Here is a 14,626-nt window from a genome sequence, read left to right as displayed (position 1 = left end):
AAAGGGGGGATGAAGAGATTATAGCTCAGTGATAGAGCACTTTGGTAATATGTCTAAGGCCCTGGGTTTAATGCATAGTACCACCAAATCAAATAAACAGCAAGCTGATTCTTTTTATTTTTTGTGCATTGATGCCTTGCCATGGGTGTTGAGTCCCCTGGAACTGGAGCTATAAGACAGCTGTGATCTGCCATGTGGGGGTGGGAATTGAACCTGTGTCCTCTGGGAGAGCAGTCAAATCTCTTGGTCCCTGATCCATCTCCTCAGCCCCATAAACTGATTGTTAATCAACAGTAGTGCAGAATATAATGCCTTCTTCTAGAAATTCACTGCATGGAATATCTTGTTTATTCTTCAGTCTAAATGCAACAGTCCTAGAGACGGGGTGATAGAGATTATATGATTTGTAATGGTTAAATTAAAAGTTTATTTTCGTTTTATCAGGTATGAGAAGAGTTCTCGTTTCATGAAAGTTGGCTACGAGAGAGATTTTTTGCGATACTTACAGAGTTTACTTGCTGAGGTAGAGCGTAGAATTAGACGAGGTCATGCTCGTTTGGCATTATCTCAAAATCAGCAGTCCTCCGGGGTAAGTACGAAATGAACTTTGTAAAGAACCCTTGTTCTCTGGAGATCCAGGCATCTTATATTTATTTTTAAAATCTGTCTTCTTTGATTACTTGTCTTAAAATTACATGAAATTTGAAAAGCATCTTTTTTCTGTTGAGTTTAGGGAAGTGTCTTCCTGTCTTTTGGTGGTGGTGGTGGTGGTGGTGGTGGTGGTGGTGGTGGTGGTGGTGGTGGTGGTGGTGGTGGTGGTGGTGGTGGTGGTACAGGTCATATTTTGTGATCAGTGGTAACACACATGGATAAGTGCCCAGCAGATATTAGCTATTTGAGTCTGGAGCTCATGGAGGTGCTCAGAAATAGACATATAGGCCTTGGATCTTCTTCAATAGATGGTATGTGGCTGCCGAAGGTTAGCCCCAGTTCCTTCTCCTTTCCCTCTTTCTGCTGTAAAAACTAATTATTGGGCTTTCTTGGAGTTCTTAGTTTTTAAATTAGTAAGTGTAACATTGATTTTGCTAATAAGAGCTTTTTTTTTTTTTTTTTTTTGAGCCCCTGCTGGCCTCTAACTCAGAAATACTCGTTTCAACTTCCTAAGTGTTAGGATAAGACGACATGTACTGCTATGCTTGGTTGAGGTTTTGTTTGTTTTTTATTCTGGTGTCAGTAGCTATCTATGTAATTGCCTAACAGTGATCAAACATGGTTGGATTAGTATTTAGTAGTTAAATGCTGCTTTTGTTTTACGTAGACAGGGTCTCCTGTGGTCAGGATGGCCTTAAACTAATTTAGCTGAGGATGAACTAGAAGTTTTTTGTTTGTTTTGATTTTTGAGACAGGATTTCTCTGTGTGCTCTGGAACTCACTCTGTAGACCAGGCTGGCCTTGAATTCATATATCTACTTATCTCTGCCTTCTGAGTGCTGGGATAAAAGGTGTTTGCCACCATTGCTGGCTCTGACTTAAAGTCTTGATCCTCCTTGCCTACACTTTGCAAGAGATTATAGATATGTGCCATGACGCCCATCTTTCTGCCTCCCTTTCATTACTAAATAGAAGCACTGACGGGCATGGTGGCATCATCCTATATTAGCACTTGGAAGGCTAGGGCAGAAGGGTCTTGAGTTCAAAGTTCCTGGGCTATGTAGAAGCCCCCTGGTCCGTCCGTCCTTCTTTCTTTCTTTCTTTCTTTCTTTCTTTCTTTCTTTCTTTCTTTCTTTCTTTCTTTCTTTCTAGGAGGGGAAGAATTATGTGTCTGTATCCATGAGGACTTGAATGTTTTATTACTTTAGGGGGTGGTGCTGGGATCAACTCCCATGGCCTAGTGCATACTACCACCAGCTCCGTCCCTAGACCCAAGAATTAGAAGTACTTTCTTTGGTATTTTACTTATCAATGACAATATTAATACACGTTATTGTTTTTAATAGGCTGCTGGTCCAACAGGCAAAAATGAAGAAAAAATTCAGGTTCTGACAGACAAAATTGATGTGCTTCTACAGCAGGTAAAAATCATACAGAAATGTGAGGAAATAATTGGAGCTAGGAGCTGTGGCAAATGTTGTTAACCCCAGCATGTAGGAATTGGTGGAGATGGTAGTATCAGGACCCTGCCTTAAACAAAAAAGGCTGGGCAGTGGTGACTGTGCATGCCTTTAATACCAGCACTTGGGAGACAGAGGCTCTGTCCGCCAGCCTGGTCTACAGAGCAAGTTCCAGGACTGTCAGGACTGTTACACTGAAAAAACATGTCTTGTCGGGGGGCACCCACAAAACAAAAAGACCAACACATGACTGATAAGGCAGAGAATAAACATGAAGAGATTTTTGATTGATTGTATAGGAAATAGAAACTGAAATCTCACAGGGAGATATTTAACAGTACTTGAATTGCCCCAATTAAAAAGAATAACTGTAGTATAGTACTTGAGTGTTGCAAAGGATTTGGGCCCATTAGAATTACCAGAATATTGATGGTGGGTGTATATAATGATTCAGGAACAGCTATCCCAGTAGAATTTAGTCTGCTCTGTGTGTGTATTTAGTTTGGTTCTTAAAAGGCTAAACATGTACTATGAGCCATTCCTTTACTCAAAACAAATTAAAACATGCCTATACAACTTGTACAATGCTGCTCACAGTTTTAGTTAAAATCACTCAGAGCCTCCCCACCCCCACCCCATTAATACTTGTACTAGTTCAAATGTTATTAACAAGTGTGTGAGAAAGCCAGTTCTGGTTGTTGTAATATCAGGACTGAGGCAGTAGGAATGCCTTGAATTCAAGGCCATTTTTGACTATATGATGAGTAGCAGTGCAGCCAAGGCTACAGAGGTAGAATACTGTCATAAGAAAAGCAAAATTAGCTGGGCGGCAGTGGTGCATGCCTTTAATCCCAGCACTCAGGAGGCAGAGGCAGGTGGACCTCTGTGAGTTTGAGACCAGTCTGATCTACATGACCTAGTTCTAGGACAGTCTCCAAAGCCACAGAGAAACCCTGTTTTGAAAAAGAAAAGAAAGAAAAAGAAAACCAAAATTAAATTGTGGTTATAGCCATATAGTGAAATAATATTCAGAAGTCTAAAGGAACTTACTATTTGTAGTAGTATGAATGAACATTTAAATCATCTGTGTGAAAGAAGCTAGACTGAGGAAGGAATACAAACCATACTCTCATTTATATGAAATTTGAAAAATTCTAATTTGTAGTGGCACAGATTATTGATTGATTGCCTACTTGGTTGTATGTGTAGGGTTGAAGTTGGAGGAAGTACTAAAAAGAACAGGAAGAAACCTTTTGGGTTGGGGAAGGAACTTGTCTAGCTGGTAATGATGGTTTTCCGTGGATATGCGCATGTGTACACACTTGAACCTTGTGAACTTAAAATCCACATCACCTAAGTTGTTTAAAAAAATCACCAGGGTCATTTGCTAAACCCAAGTTTTAGCAAGCAAAAAGACATAAATCCACTACATGCTAATGAAGCATGGGTGCTGTAAGATTCTTAGCTTGATTGGAAAGGAGTCTTGACTGTTTTGTTTTTTCTGTCTGTCTCAGATTGAAGAGTTAGGATCTGAAGGAAAGGTAGAAGAAGCTCAGGGAATGATGAAATTGGTTGAACAGTTAAAAGAAGAGAGAGAATTGCTAAGATCTACAACCTCGGTGAGTTTTACCTTTTATGTCCTCATGAAGCCTGTTAATTATGAATCACTCGGAATCTGTTCTTGTTGGAGCACCTTTGAATACTTTTTCTATTGTCCTAAATTCAATCTTGATCAAGCTTTTTTTTTTTTTAAAGGGCGTGTGTGTTGGGTTGGTTGGTCACAAGGTTAAGCTTTGCCTTAACATCATTAATTTATGAAGATAGAAAACAAAAGCTCTCAAAATTAGCTTACTCTGGTATGGTCACTCCTTCGGTCCTTTCGTGCCTTTCCCATACACACACACATATCCATACACACAGTGCTAAGGATCAAACATAGGATATTGTGTTTATCAGGCAAATGCTCTACATCTGAACTATTTTCCTGGCTATTAATTTCACTCCAATACCAAGCGGGAAATGTTCTTTAACAGCAAGCATTGGCCAAATCTTCTTACTCAGTTTTTAGTACTAGATAGCATTTAGATTCCATAAGTTGGGAGCTCAATCCCAAAGCTTGTGTTTTGCCCCTTCCCTTCCCTTCCCTTCCCTTCCCTTCCCTTCCCTTCCCTTCCCTTCCCTTCCCTTCCCTTCCCTTCCCTTCAGTACACTCGTGTGTGTGCGCACGCACGCACGCACGCACGCACACACACACACACAGTCCCAGGCTCGTGTGTGTCAGATGTCACTCAGATGCCCCAGGTTTTACCTGTGCTTCTGACTAACGTTAAAATTCAGAGCTTTCACAAACCCTCACCCCGGGTTCAATTAATTTGCTCCCATACCTCACAGATCTCTGAAACACGTTTACCAGCTTATTATAAAGGATTTTACAAAGGATGCAGATGAAGAAGAGATGCATAGGTATGGGAGAAGGGTTGTGAAGCTTCCATCTCCTCTTCAGGTTCACCACCTTCTAGGAACCTCCATGTATTCAGGTATCTGGAAGCTCCCAGGCCCTTTTCTGGGTCATAATGGAGACTTAATTTGTAAGCATTATGGAACATGGAAAACTGGGTAGAAACGTGATTAGACAAAAAGAATATGATATAATGCAAAAGACCAAGTGGGAGACCCAACAGCCTGCCTGTCTAGATCTTTTTGTGACCCCCTGCCATATCCCTTACCTTGACTGTTGTGCAGAATTTAAAATAGGGGCCTTGTGATCAGACAAGTAGGTCTTGATGCTCTACTCCCAAGTCTTAAAGGTGAGGGAAGGGTTGCCTTACGGGAGGGAGTTATGAGCTGAGGAACATGGATAGAAATAGTCACTACATGTTATCTCACTACAAAGAGACTGTATTCTATATTTTTACATTTATTTAGTGTATTTTTGTGGTCTTGTTCACAGAATGGGTGTTAAAGATCAGAGGACACATTGTAGGCATTGGTTCTCTCCTTCCACCCTGTGGATATCGTGTTATCCAGTTAGGTGTCAAGAGCCATTTTGCCAGTCCCTCAGTAACCAGCTATTAAAAAAATTCTTCAGTCACTCTTTTGCTAAGCCCTGCCTTAAATTGTAAATGCTCATTTGAGCCTGAATTATATTGTCATTTTTGTTAAATCACTCAGTACTTCTGTTTCCCTTAGTTTAAAATTGGCAAAGTCTTAAAGTGTCTCCCACCTTACCGTGAGTAGTCAGTGTGTGCTTAGATGGTATTGATGATGTGGAATTGGTCGTTGGTTCTGTTCACTCAGTAGTGTGAGCTGAGAGTGTTCACCTTGACTTTAATTTCTTAATAGTTTTTGAGTTACTGAATCTGTGTGACAGGAACTTAGACTAAAAGAGCTTTCTGAAAGTTTTTCAAGGTGATGTAGGAGTTCAGCAGTTAAGTAAGGTGAACGATGCCTCTGTTCCTGTAAGAGGCAAGTGGGTTGTTCTTTTCCAACCTTTCCTCTCTAAAACTTGAGCAGTTGTATTCAGCTTATTGCTAGAGAAATGGAAGACGGATGTTAAGTTCCTTTTGGAATTTATTCTCTGTCCCTCAGATACTCTCATAGCAATTACTTCTCATTTCAGACTATTGAAAGTTTTGCTGCCCAAGAAAAACAGATGGAAGTTTGTGAAGTGTGTGGAGCCTTTTTGATAGTAGGCGATGCCCAGTCCCGGGTAGATGACCATTTGATGGGAAAACAACACATGGGCTATGCCAAAATTAAAGCCACCGTGGAAGAATTAAAAGTAAGTTTCTCATAAGCATATATATAATCTGTGGTTTCTAACAGTAAGTATCACTGAAAATTCTGTGCTTTAGTGTAGCTAAAAAATGGTCAAATGATGATAGAAACCTTGAGTGGCATTTATTTCTTCAAAACAATGGTGTGCTGGAGCTGTTGATTTATAAACTACCCTGCTTGTTTAGTGTGCCCACAGTTCTGGGGATGATCCTAGTACCAAAAGTTAAAAGAAATCGGGCAGTGTGGTTCCTGTGAGGTTCTATTGTTCGTAAAAGCGTTTTTGTTTTTTCAGACAGGGTTTCTCTGTGTAGCTTTGGAGCCTGTCCTGGCACTCTGTAGACAAGGCTGGCTTCAAATTCACTGAGATCCACCTGCCTCTGTCTCTCTCCCGAGTGCTGGGATTAAAGGCGTGCGCCACCACCGCCTGGCTCATAAAAGCATTTTTATTTCCTTCATTTACAAGTCAGAAATTGGGAGTTTACCTAAAGAGTTAGTCAAATTACGGTATTTTATGTATACATATGGTGCCAAAATTATTGCATTTCCCCTGAGGGCATGGGATTCCATAAATAACTTCGTCTGTAAATTGCTTTAGAATGTCTTAAAGGCTAAAGTTGTATAAAAATTTTATCTTGAGCTGGGGGTTGGGGGAAGTGGCTCAGTGATAGATCACTTGCCTCAGCTGCTTGGCCTTCTGGCTGGTCACAACACTACAACAAACAACAAAACCCAACTTGATTCTCTTAGGAAAAGCTAAGAAAAAGAACAGAAGAACCTGATAGGGATGAACGTCTCAAAAAAGAGAAGCAAGAAAGAGAGGAAAGAGAAAAAGAGCGCGAGAGAGAAAGGGAAGAGCGGGAAAGAAAAAGACGAAGAGAAGAAGAAGAAAGAGAGAAAGAAAGAGCTCGTGATAGAGAAAGGAGAAAGAGAAGTCGATCACGAAGTAGACACTCAAGCCGAACTTCTGACCGGAGGTCCCGGGACCATAAAAGATCACGGAGTAGAGACAGGAGGCGAAGCAGGTATGTGAACCTTCTGGCAGTGTCTGGCTCATGGTGGGGGCTCCCAGATAATGTAGTAAATTAAAATTGTTGTAAGTTAAAAATCATTAAGTCACTACTGGATCTCATAGCGACACAGTATTCTTTAGAGTGGGTTGCTTGTCCTTGTTGGTTACATGGCTGTTGGAGACTGTTTGCTGACACCATGTGTCTAGCATCTGTTGATATACTAGCCTGGGTGGTGATTAAAATCCTAAATTTGAAATAGAATGACTGATGGATGCATATTACTTTTATGTTGCCATAAAGTCAGATTATTTTATGTTGGACTTGAATAGAAGGCTGCATCCTTGGCTGGGGGTGGCACACACCTTTAATCCCAGCACTCCGAGGGAGAGACAGGTAACTCTCTGTGAGTTCCAGGACATCCTCCAAAGAAGCTACAGAGAAACCTTGTCTTGAAAAACCAAAAACAAGACTGCATCCCTTTGTGCTAGGTTGATTTATGAGAGTTGAAAGGTGCGTTTCCTTTTTCTTGGTTGGTTCCTTTCTGTTATGGTTTGAGATAATCTTTCAAGAGACTCAGTATACCAGATGGTATATTTCTGTGTTTTGTTTTGTTTCACAATGGGTCTCTATGTAACTTCGACTAGTCTGGAGTTCACTGTGTAGACCAGGCTAGTCTCAAACTCACTTGGATCCACCTGCTTTTGCCTCTAGAATGTTGGGATTTAATGGCAAGATTTTCAATAAGTATTCTTGAGATTTCTAATGTAAAATGTTCTGTTTGTGTGGTTTTTCAAGACAGGGTTTCTCTCTAGCCCTGGTTGTCCTGAACTCACTCAGTAGAATCAGGCTAGCCATTTATTAGTTTCTTAAGGGAAAGTTTTACTTAAATCTTTTGACTATTGAATAGTAGTATGTGCTTCTCTGAGCCCTTTTAGTAATGTTGGCTGAAGTTGTTTCCTTTTTCTTTAAATTATTAAGAAGTAGAGATCGACGAAGAAGTAGAAGCCATGACAGATCAGAAAGAAAACATAGATCTCGCAGTCGGGATCGAAGAAGGTCAAAAAGCCGAGATCGAAAGTCATATAAACACAGGAGCAAAAGTCGGGACAGAGAACAAGATAGAAAGTCCAAGGAGAAAGGTTGGTTTACTATGAGAGGTGCCGTCTATAGCACAGACCTCCATTTTACTGTGTGCCAGAACAGCTTAATTTCAAGCTGTATTTCTTTCTTTTCCTGCTCTGATTTGTGAGAGTGTAAGTCCACCGGAGGTTTTAAGATCTTTTATTAAAGCCTCATTATTGAGTTGGTAACCTGAAGGTTTTTAGTAGATTCTTCTGAGTTTTTATTACCTTCAAGAATGGTTAGGCTGTAAAATTTTTTAACCTTGCTTATTTAACTACATTTTGCAATATTGATAATGTCTCACAAAACAAATGTACATTGTTCATTTGTCCTCTTGTGCAGCGTTCACTTAATTTAGCAATTAACTTCTTGTTCCCAGAAGTTGAATACCTTACTGTGGTGTTTTATGCTGTGTCCCTCTTGCTCTCTGTTTTTGGTGTTCTCTATAGCTCCCAGTAGCTGGTTTATATTAGTGATATTGAAGGACTAAGTTTTGTCTTTGGACTGTTTTCTTAAAACTATTTTCTTTTAGCCTTTACTTCAAGATAATGTTTTTAATCATCAAGATGTCCTTTCAAAACTTATTTTTGTTTTTGGATTATTTTAACATCTTTGGTTTTGTATTAGTTGGGCTGTTTTGCTCTGTGTGGTTTCAAGGATGAAAGAAAGGGCATGTTTCTCCTCAGTCCTGCCTCCATCCTGTCCTGTTCTGCTTGTGTGTTCTCTCTGCTGTAAGTTATAGTGATCATGTATGTGGCACTCATGTTTTCCTTTTATAGCTATTTTACTAAACTTAGGAGCTATTCCTAGATTGAGGTAAATGCTTGCTTTTTTTTTTTTTTTTTGCCTCTGATTATTTGCAATGAGGGGACCATGGCAAATCTCTTAGGAGCTTTGGTGTTTGCCATTTTAAATTCAGAAAATGCTTCTCTGATTCAAAAAGTAAACAGTTGCTCCTTTCCCAGTTTATGAAGGATTCTGCCTATTTTTAGAGTGAGGTATCAGTTTTCAAGAGTCACTCGGTGTCGAGTCATCTAGTGACTCTTGAATCAGATCAAATTAATCACCTTCGTTTTGTGAAGCTTTTGATCCCATATTTCTATTGTTGCATTAGTTGCTCTTTTCCAGCCGTGTCCCTTTAATAGACACATTTGTATGATTTCTAGGCAAATCAAAAAATAGCGTGAATTATTGACATGTGGCCAGATGAATTTAGTAAAACCCTTAAGTTTCCAATTGAGGCTTGGGAAAGGAAGGGAGACTGGATAATCAGGTCTCTCTTGGTTGGGCTTGCTGTCAGAGTTAACTTAAACTTTTAGAAGTGGTGAGTCCATTGACTTTTGAAAGTTCTAGACATTCTTGACAAGTGATAGTGTTCTGGCCTTTGGGTCAGGTGTCTGCGTTAGTAAGCATTTGATGATGGTAGGTGAGTAAGGCTATTCACCACCTGGGGTGCTGTAATCTAACAGAAGCAGTTTAACTACAGATGAGAAGTCCTTTCCCACACATAGCTACCTAAGTACCCTCTTTCTTCATATAGTTTCCATTTAATCCCTAACTCTAAAATCCATCACACATTATGGATATCCTTAGGACTATTAAGATCTACCATATTTATATAGGCCAGAAGATAAGATTTTTGGACTACTAGTCCTCTACGGGGCAACAAGACGACTCTCCCTCCTTGAAGCTGCCTGTGCACCGGAGAAGCCCATAAGGCACAAAGGGAGGACTTTTCCCGCAAGGTCAGTTAGAGCACAGTTCCCACAAGTGGACAGACAGACATGAAGCAGGTCTTACAGTTAACCACTTAGACATCACTCTGCTTGTTTCACAAATGTCAGACCTAATACATACTCCTTTACATAAGAGAGCAAGTTCATAACACTATATTTGCATTTCCATCCTCGGTGTTGTCTGTAACTATGGTCCATGTACGGTTCCTCTCTTTAGACATCTTCCCATCATCTACTTTGCTAGACTAGTTATTCTTAGTTTTAAGGGGAAAACAGCTTTTACAGAAGGTGTCTAATTTAACATTTTCTGCAGAATTGTTTTTTAGAGGGATACTTAGAACAGGAATGCAGACTGTGCCTCTTTGTCTTAGTCTGGGCTTTACTTTACCAAACAGGACAGTAGGGGAAGTTGGGAACTACTTTTTTTTTTTTTGTAACACGCTTTTTACACTTAGTGAAAAACAGAGGTCTGGTGTTTTGGACTTTTAAGATCCCATTTTCTTATTAGGTCTGCCCCTCTTGGATATTTAATCAAATTTTTTTTTTAGTTTTTTTAATGTTCATCATTGGGTGAACATGTCATTTGAATTTTTTTTTCTGGTTACCATTTTGCCCTTGCAACTTAGTTAACCTTGTGTTTAATAGCTTTGTGTACTGTTTTTTATGCCTTTCCTGTTGCCTTTGTATAATCTTTCTCTAGAATGAAATTTACTGGTTTTAAATTAGGTGAATTTACCAACTTTTCACAAGTTTGAGAAAATTTGCTGTTTTACCTTCTGTTTCCTTTCAGTCCCCTTCTTGGTCTTTCCTCTAAACTACAAACAGCAACACTGGTGAATCTGTAAACTGTTTCTTGCAGGCTGTGGGGAATGGATCTTTCATCTCTGTTGTTTCCCTTTAAAAGAGTAATGTATTTGTTGTATTTTACTCTAAATTCCGTGGTCAATGTCTTCTTTTATGGCAGAAAAGAGGGGATCTGATGATAAAAAAAGTAGTGTGAAGTCCAGTAGTCGAGAAAAACAAAGTGAAGACACAAACCCTGAATCGAAGGAAAGTGATACTAAGAATGAGGTCAATGGGACCAGTGAAGACATTAAATCTGAAGGTGACACTCAGTCCAATTAAAACTGATCTGATAAGACCTCAGATCAGACAGAGGTAAGTGTATTGTTTCTCACTTTGATTAGGGCTTTTTGTTACTGTTTGACAGTGCAGCGTAAGTATGCACAGATGAAGACGGATCTAAGCCGAGTAAGAAGACATACAAAAGCCTCTTCTGAAGGAAAAGACAGTGTAGTCCTGCAAAACATTTTGAGGTACATTGTTTTGTCTCAGCTATTTTGTAGCAGACTCGTGCCCCCATTAGTGTGCCTCTTTGGAAATTATTGTCCACGTATGTAATTTAGTCGCCATTGAAAGTTAATTATCCTTTTTTTTTTAGGGATTTTGCTGTCATTTCTTTTTTTAATAACAAGGTTGAACTGTTTTTGTTTTTGTTTTTTTTTCTTTTTGGTATTAAGTCCATCTTGTGTTGGTACATTGGCAGAGACATATGCTGTAAAAACTTAACTATTTCTGAGGCACATGTTGGACTACTTTGTTTTAATTAAACTGCTAGTATTTCTTTGTCAAGGATGTTTCTAGTTTTTTGCTTTATTGCCTTGCATTCTAATGCAGTTTGTTCTGTAACTCGAGAGCCAGTAGCATTGGATTGATGGAAGTGTAGGGTTTATGAATTATTGCAGCTGACTACCATACCTCACACAGCGTTGGTGTTGTGAGCGGCCCATGAAAAGCCAAATTAGAAATCAAGGATTCAGTCAAACTAAGCAGGTACTCATGCCAGGTACTCCTTTCTCTACCCACATCCGTGTTTGAATGCTATTGCCTGTGACCTTTACGCTTAACTGTTGTCTATCCTTTTGTTCTTTACAAGAAGCACAGAGGGGTTTTTCGTGTATTGCGTGAAATCTTACAAATCATGTTAACAGAATGGAATTTTTTTTCAACTGTGTGTAGGGATGCAGTGGTGCCCAGAATTAGATATCTTTAAAGAATTTTAAATACAATAAACACCTCATATTATCCGCCTTGTTACATTCAGTGCAATTCTCAAGTCTTTAAGAGGTATGTGTTTAACATTTCCTACTGTGTAGGAGAATTTGCAGTCAGCCATAGTATAGAGGAAGTCACTGGCTGAGACATTGAAAGCCACAGCATGTAGCAAGGACAGACACTTGGATCAGTGACATGAAGACCTGATTGATTATCAGATGAGGTTGGGTTCTTAAAGAACTGTTTAAAGCTAGGTTTTATAGATGTTCTTAAAACCTCTAACTTCAGTCTTCGGGCTAGTGGTGTGGGATGAAATAATCCTAATGAAAGGAAGTACCAATTAGTTGATAAATTGGTGGCATTCCTGTTTTTAGAAAAGCAGTGTAGTAATGTCTGTGTGAACCATTCACACATAGGCAGAATACACTGGCACATGGCTCTAAGAACCACATTGATGCCTTGATGTAAAAACAATACAGACATTTCACATACACATGCCATGATTAGCAGTTAGCAACTGGGCCAACACTTAGTCATAAAATTTTACCTTTTATATGCTGTCTAATTATCAATTTTCCCCAAATTTTGCATTGTAGGACTACTGTTGAAGATTTTTTGAAGAATACTGAAAACGGCATACAGTGAAGATCAACATTAAAATGAGGTGAAAGAAAGCTATAGTGGCATAGAGAAAGTATAAAGCTCAGTTAGTTATTTGTTTTTTTATTATTATTATTATTAAAAATTAATTCAGGACTGTTGTGACCTACCAGATTTCAGAACATGTGTTATTAGCACATATGCCACTTTGAAAACTTAGGTCCTGTATCATATTTTTTTCTCTTAAGACTTTTTAAGAAATAATTACCTAAACATGTGGCTTGCTGAGTGTTTAATTGCAAGTTTTCAGTCTCGGACTTTGAAAACAGGATTAAAAGTTAGTATTCATGTGAAGCAGACTGAGTGGGATTCCATTTTTACACTTCTGCTATACTTAGTCTTTGGATTTAGAAGTGAAAATAAAGTATCTCTGACTTTCTGTTACAGAGTTGATTGTCTGTGTCATTGAAAGGTTTTAGTATTGCTTTTTTTTTTCTAATAAAGCTATTGACTCCAATCTAGTCCCTTGTTTTTAAATATGAGGCACACTAATACAAGTGTTAGTGAACAGTTTTTCTAACTTGTCCTGTTGAAGGGTAATTTTTATAGAACTTCCCATTTGATGTTTTAATGGTGCTTCAATTTTGGGTGGTTATGGATAAATTTGGATTTGCTTTTAATAGCAAAGGTGTACAGTGAACTAGAATATATTTTTACACCCATGAGAGGTTTCTTTAATAGTAAAAGGTTCTGAATAACCTTACAAACTCTGTCTTCCTCTGTCGATCTATGAAATGATTTAGGTAAACATTCAGAAACTTTCAGCTATTTTTTTCCGTTAAATTCTATACCAAAATTTCTTTTAACCCAGTCTTAACCATTTATAAATGTATATATATATATATTTCTGTGTATGGAGTGTGTACTATATGTAACAAGGATATTTGAAAAACAAAGCAGGTGATAATTTCACATGGAAGCAGCAGCATGTTTATACTTGGCTCCATCAACTGTATAAAGTATTATCCCCAAGAACATATGTTTATATATATCATAGCAGTTCCTTGTGACTTATATATAGTTTTTCAATACTAACATCAATTTATAAGTAAAGAAACCGAGCAAATAGCTTATCTAGGAAATGGCTTCATGTTGATCAGTGTTAGGGCACAGAGACTGGGTCTTCACCTTTTCTCACTGTTGTGCCTCTATGATCCTTCTAGTGTGCATTATTAAGTAAAATATTCTCTACCAAACTTTGAATCATGAAGTCACCACTTTTAGAGACACTATATGAGAAATGGGGACAGGGCCCTCCAGGCCTACCCAGCACTAGGTGGGGAGGTTGTCTGAAGCTCTGAGAGAGAAGGCGGGTAGAAATGAAGGTAGTTAGTTGTCTGGCAGATGCCAAGTCACACGACTCTAAGCTCTGCTTTGGGTAGCATGTAGTTTGATGACATTGTTGTATTAAGAACGTAATGTAAGAAATCTGCTCAAGTATTAAAATGCCAGATTGTTTTCTTCTGCCTCGTCTAAACTCAATAGTGAATTTAAATGAAGTCTAACAAGTGGGCTTCTGTGAAAAGACATCCTCTGTGGACACATAGATACATTGATGCAGATACAAGATTTGAGAAAGCTCCCTCCTTAGGGTGCCTGGTGTAGAGGCTAGGTACTGACTTACTATTAGAAACATTTCTGTTTTGTAGACCAGATAGCTGTCTCTGTCATTTGGTGTGTGTGAGAAAGTATTGTGAATGTGTCATGTCTTCTGGGAGAGCCAGTTTCAATCAAATTACTGTTTAATTTGGAAATCAGAGCAAGCAGTTAATCTTCTTTTAAATGCTTTTTGTTTTGGAATTTTTTTTACCTCATGAAAATATAACAGTCTGATCAATCTCTGTTAACTTAATCTCCCATAAGACTCAGAGCTATAGCTAGTTCCGTGTGTGTGCATGTGTCTGTATGTATTAGGGGTGTGTGTGTGTGTGTGTGTGTGTGTGTGTGTGTGTGTGTGTGTGTGTGTGTACTCTGTATTCTTAAGCAAGTCTCATGCTGTTAACCCATGTCTCTGAAAGAGGAGATTCTTCAAATAGCTCATTGTAAAATTTGATGAGCTTTTACTTCATAGTTCTCAGACTGATAGCCCTTTACCTTGTAACTCTCAAGAGGGCAGAAGACGAGCATCTCCTGTAGAGTGTAGACAGACTAGACG

At 38.8% G+C, this 14,626-nt stretch overlaps 1 protein-coding gene across 6 annotated transcripts in view; it reads left to right on the top strand.

Moving 5' to 3' along the window:
- Window positions 1-12,928, top strand: part of Luc7l3 (LUC7 like 3 pre-mRNA splicing factor) — a 32,606-nt gene extending 19,678 nt beyond the window's left edge. The window contains exons 4-13 of one of the 6 annotated variants that reach the window (XM_035447445.1): window positions 445-589; window positions 1,998-2,072; window positions 3,626-3,730; window positions 5,731-5,892; window positions 6,636-6,910; window positions 7,877-8,037; window positions 10,721-10,861; window positions 10,967-11,072; window positions 11,524-11,589; window positions 12,408-12,928. In XM_035447445.1, coding sequence (XP_035303336.1) covers window positions 445-589; window positions 1,998-2,072; window positions 3,626-3,730; window positions 5,731-5,892; window positions 6,636-6,910; window positions 7,877-8,037; window positions 10,721-10,861; window positions 10,967-11,072; window positions 11,524-11,548 — 1,195 coding nt within the window. In that variant the 3' untranslated portion in view covers window positions 11,549-11,589; window positions 12,408-12,928. Of the gene's footprint in view, window positions 1-444; window positions 590-1,997; window positions 2,073-3,625; window positions 3,731-5,730; window positions 5,893-6,635; window positions 6,911-7,876; window positions 8,038-9,642; window positions 9,766-10,720; window positions 10,915-10,966 lie in introns of those variants that run through there. The other 5 variants (XM_027424333.2, XM_035447444.1, XM_027424332.2 and 2 more) reach the window with 5 other exon arrangements.
- The last annotated feature ends 1,698 nt before the right edge of the window (window positions 12,929-14,626 follow it).

The sequence above is a fragment of the Cricetulus griseus genome, chromosome 7, assembly GCF_003668045.3.
Source record: "Cricetulus griseus strain 17A/GY chromosome 7, alternate assembly CriGri-PICRH-1.0, whole genome shotgun sequence".
Classification (NCBI taxonomy): domain Eukaryota; kingdom Metazoa; phylum Chordata; class Mammalia; order Rodentia; family Cricetidae; genus Cricetulus; species Cricetulus griseus.
This window is presented reverse-complemented; position numbering and strand designations above follow the sequence as displayed.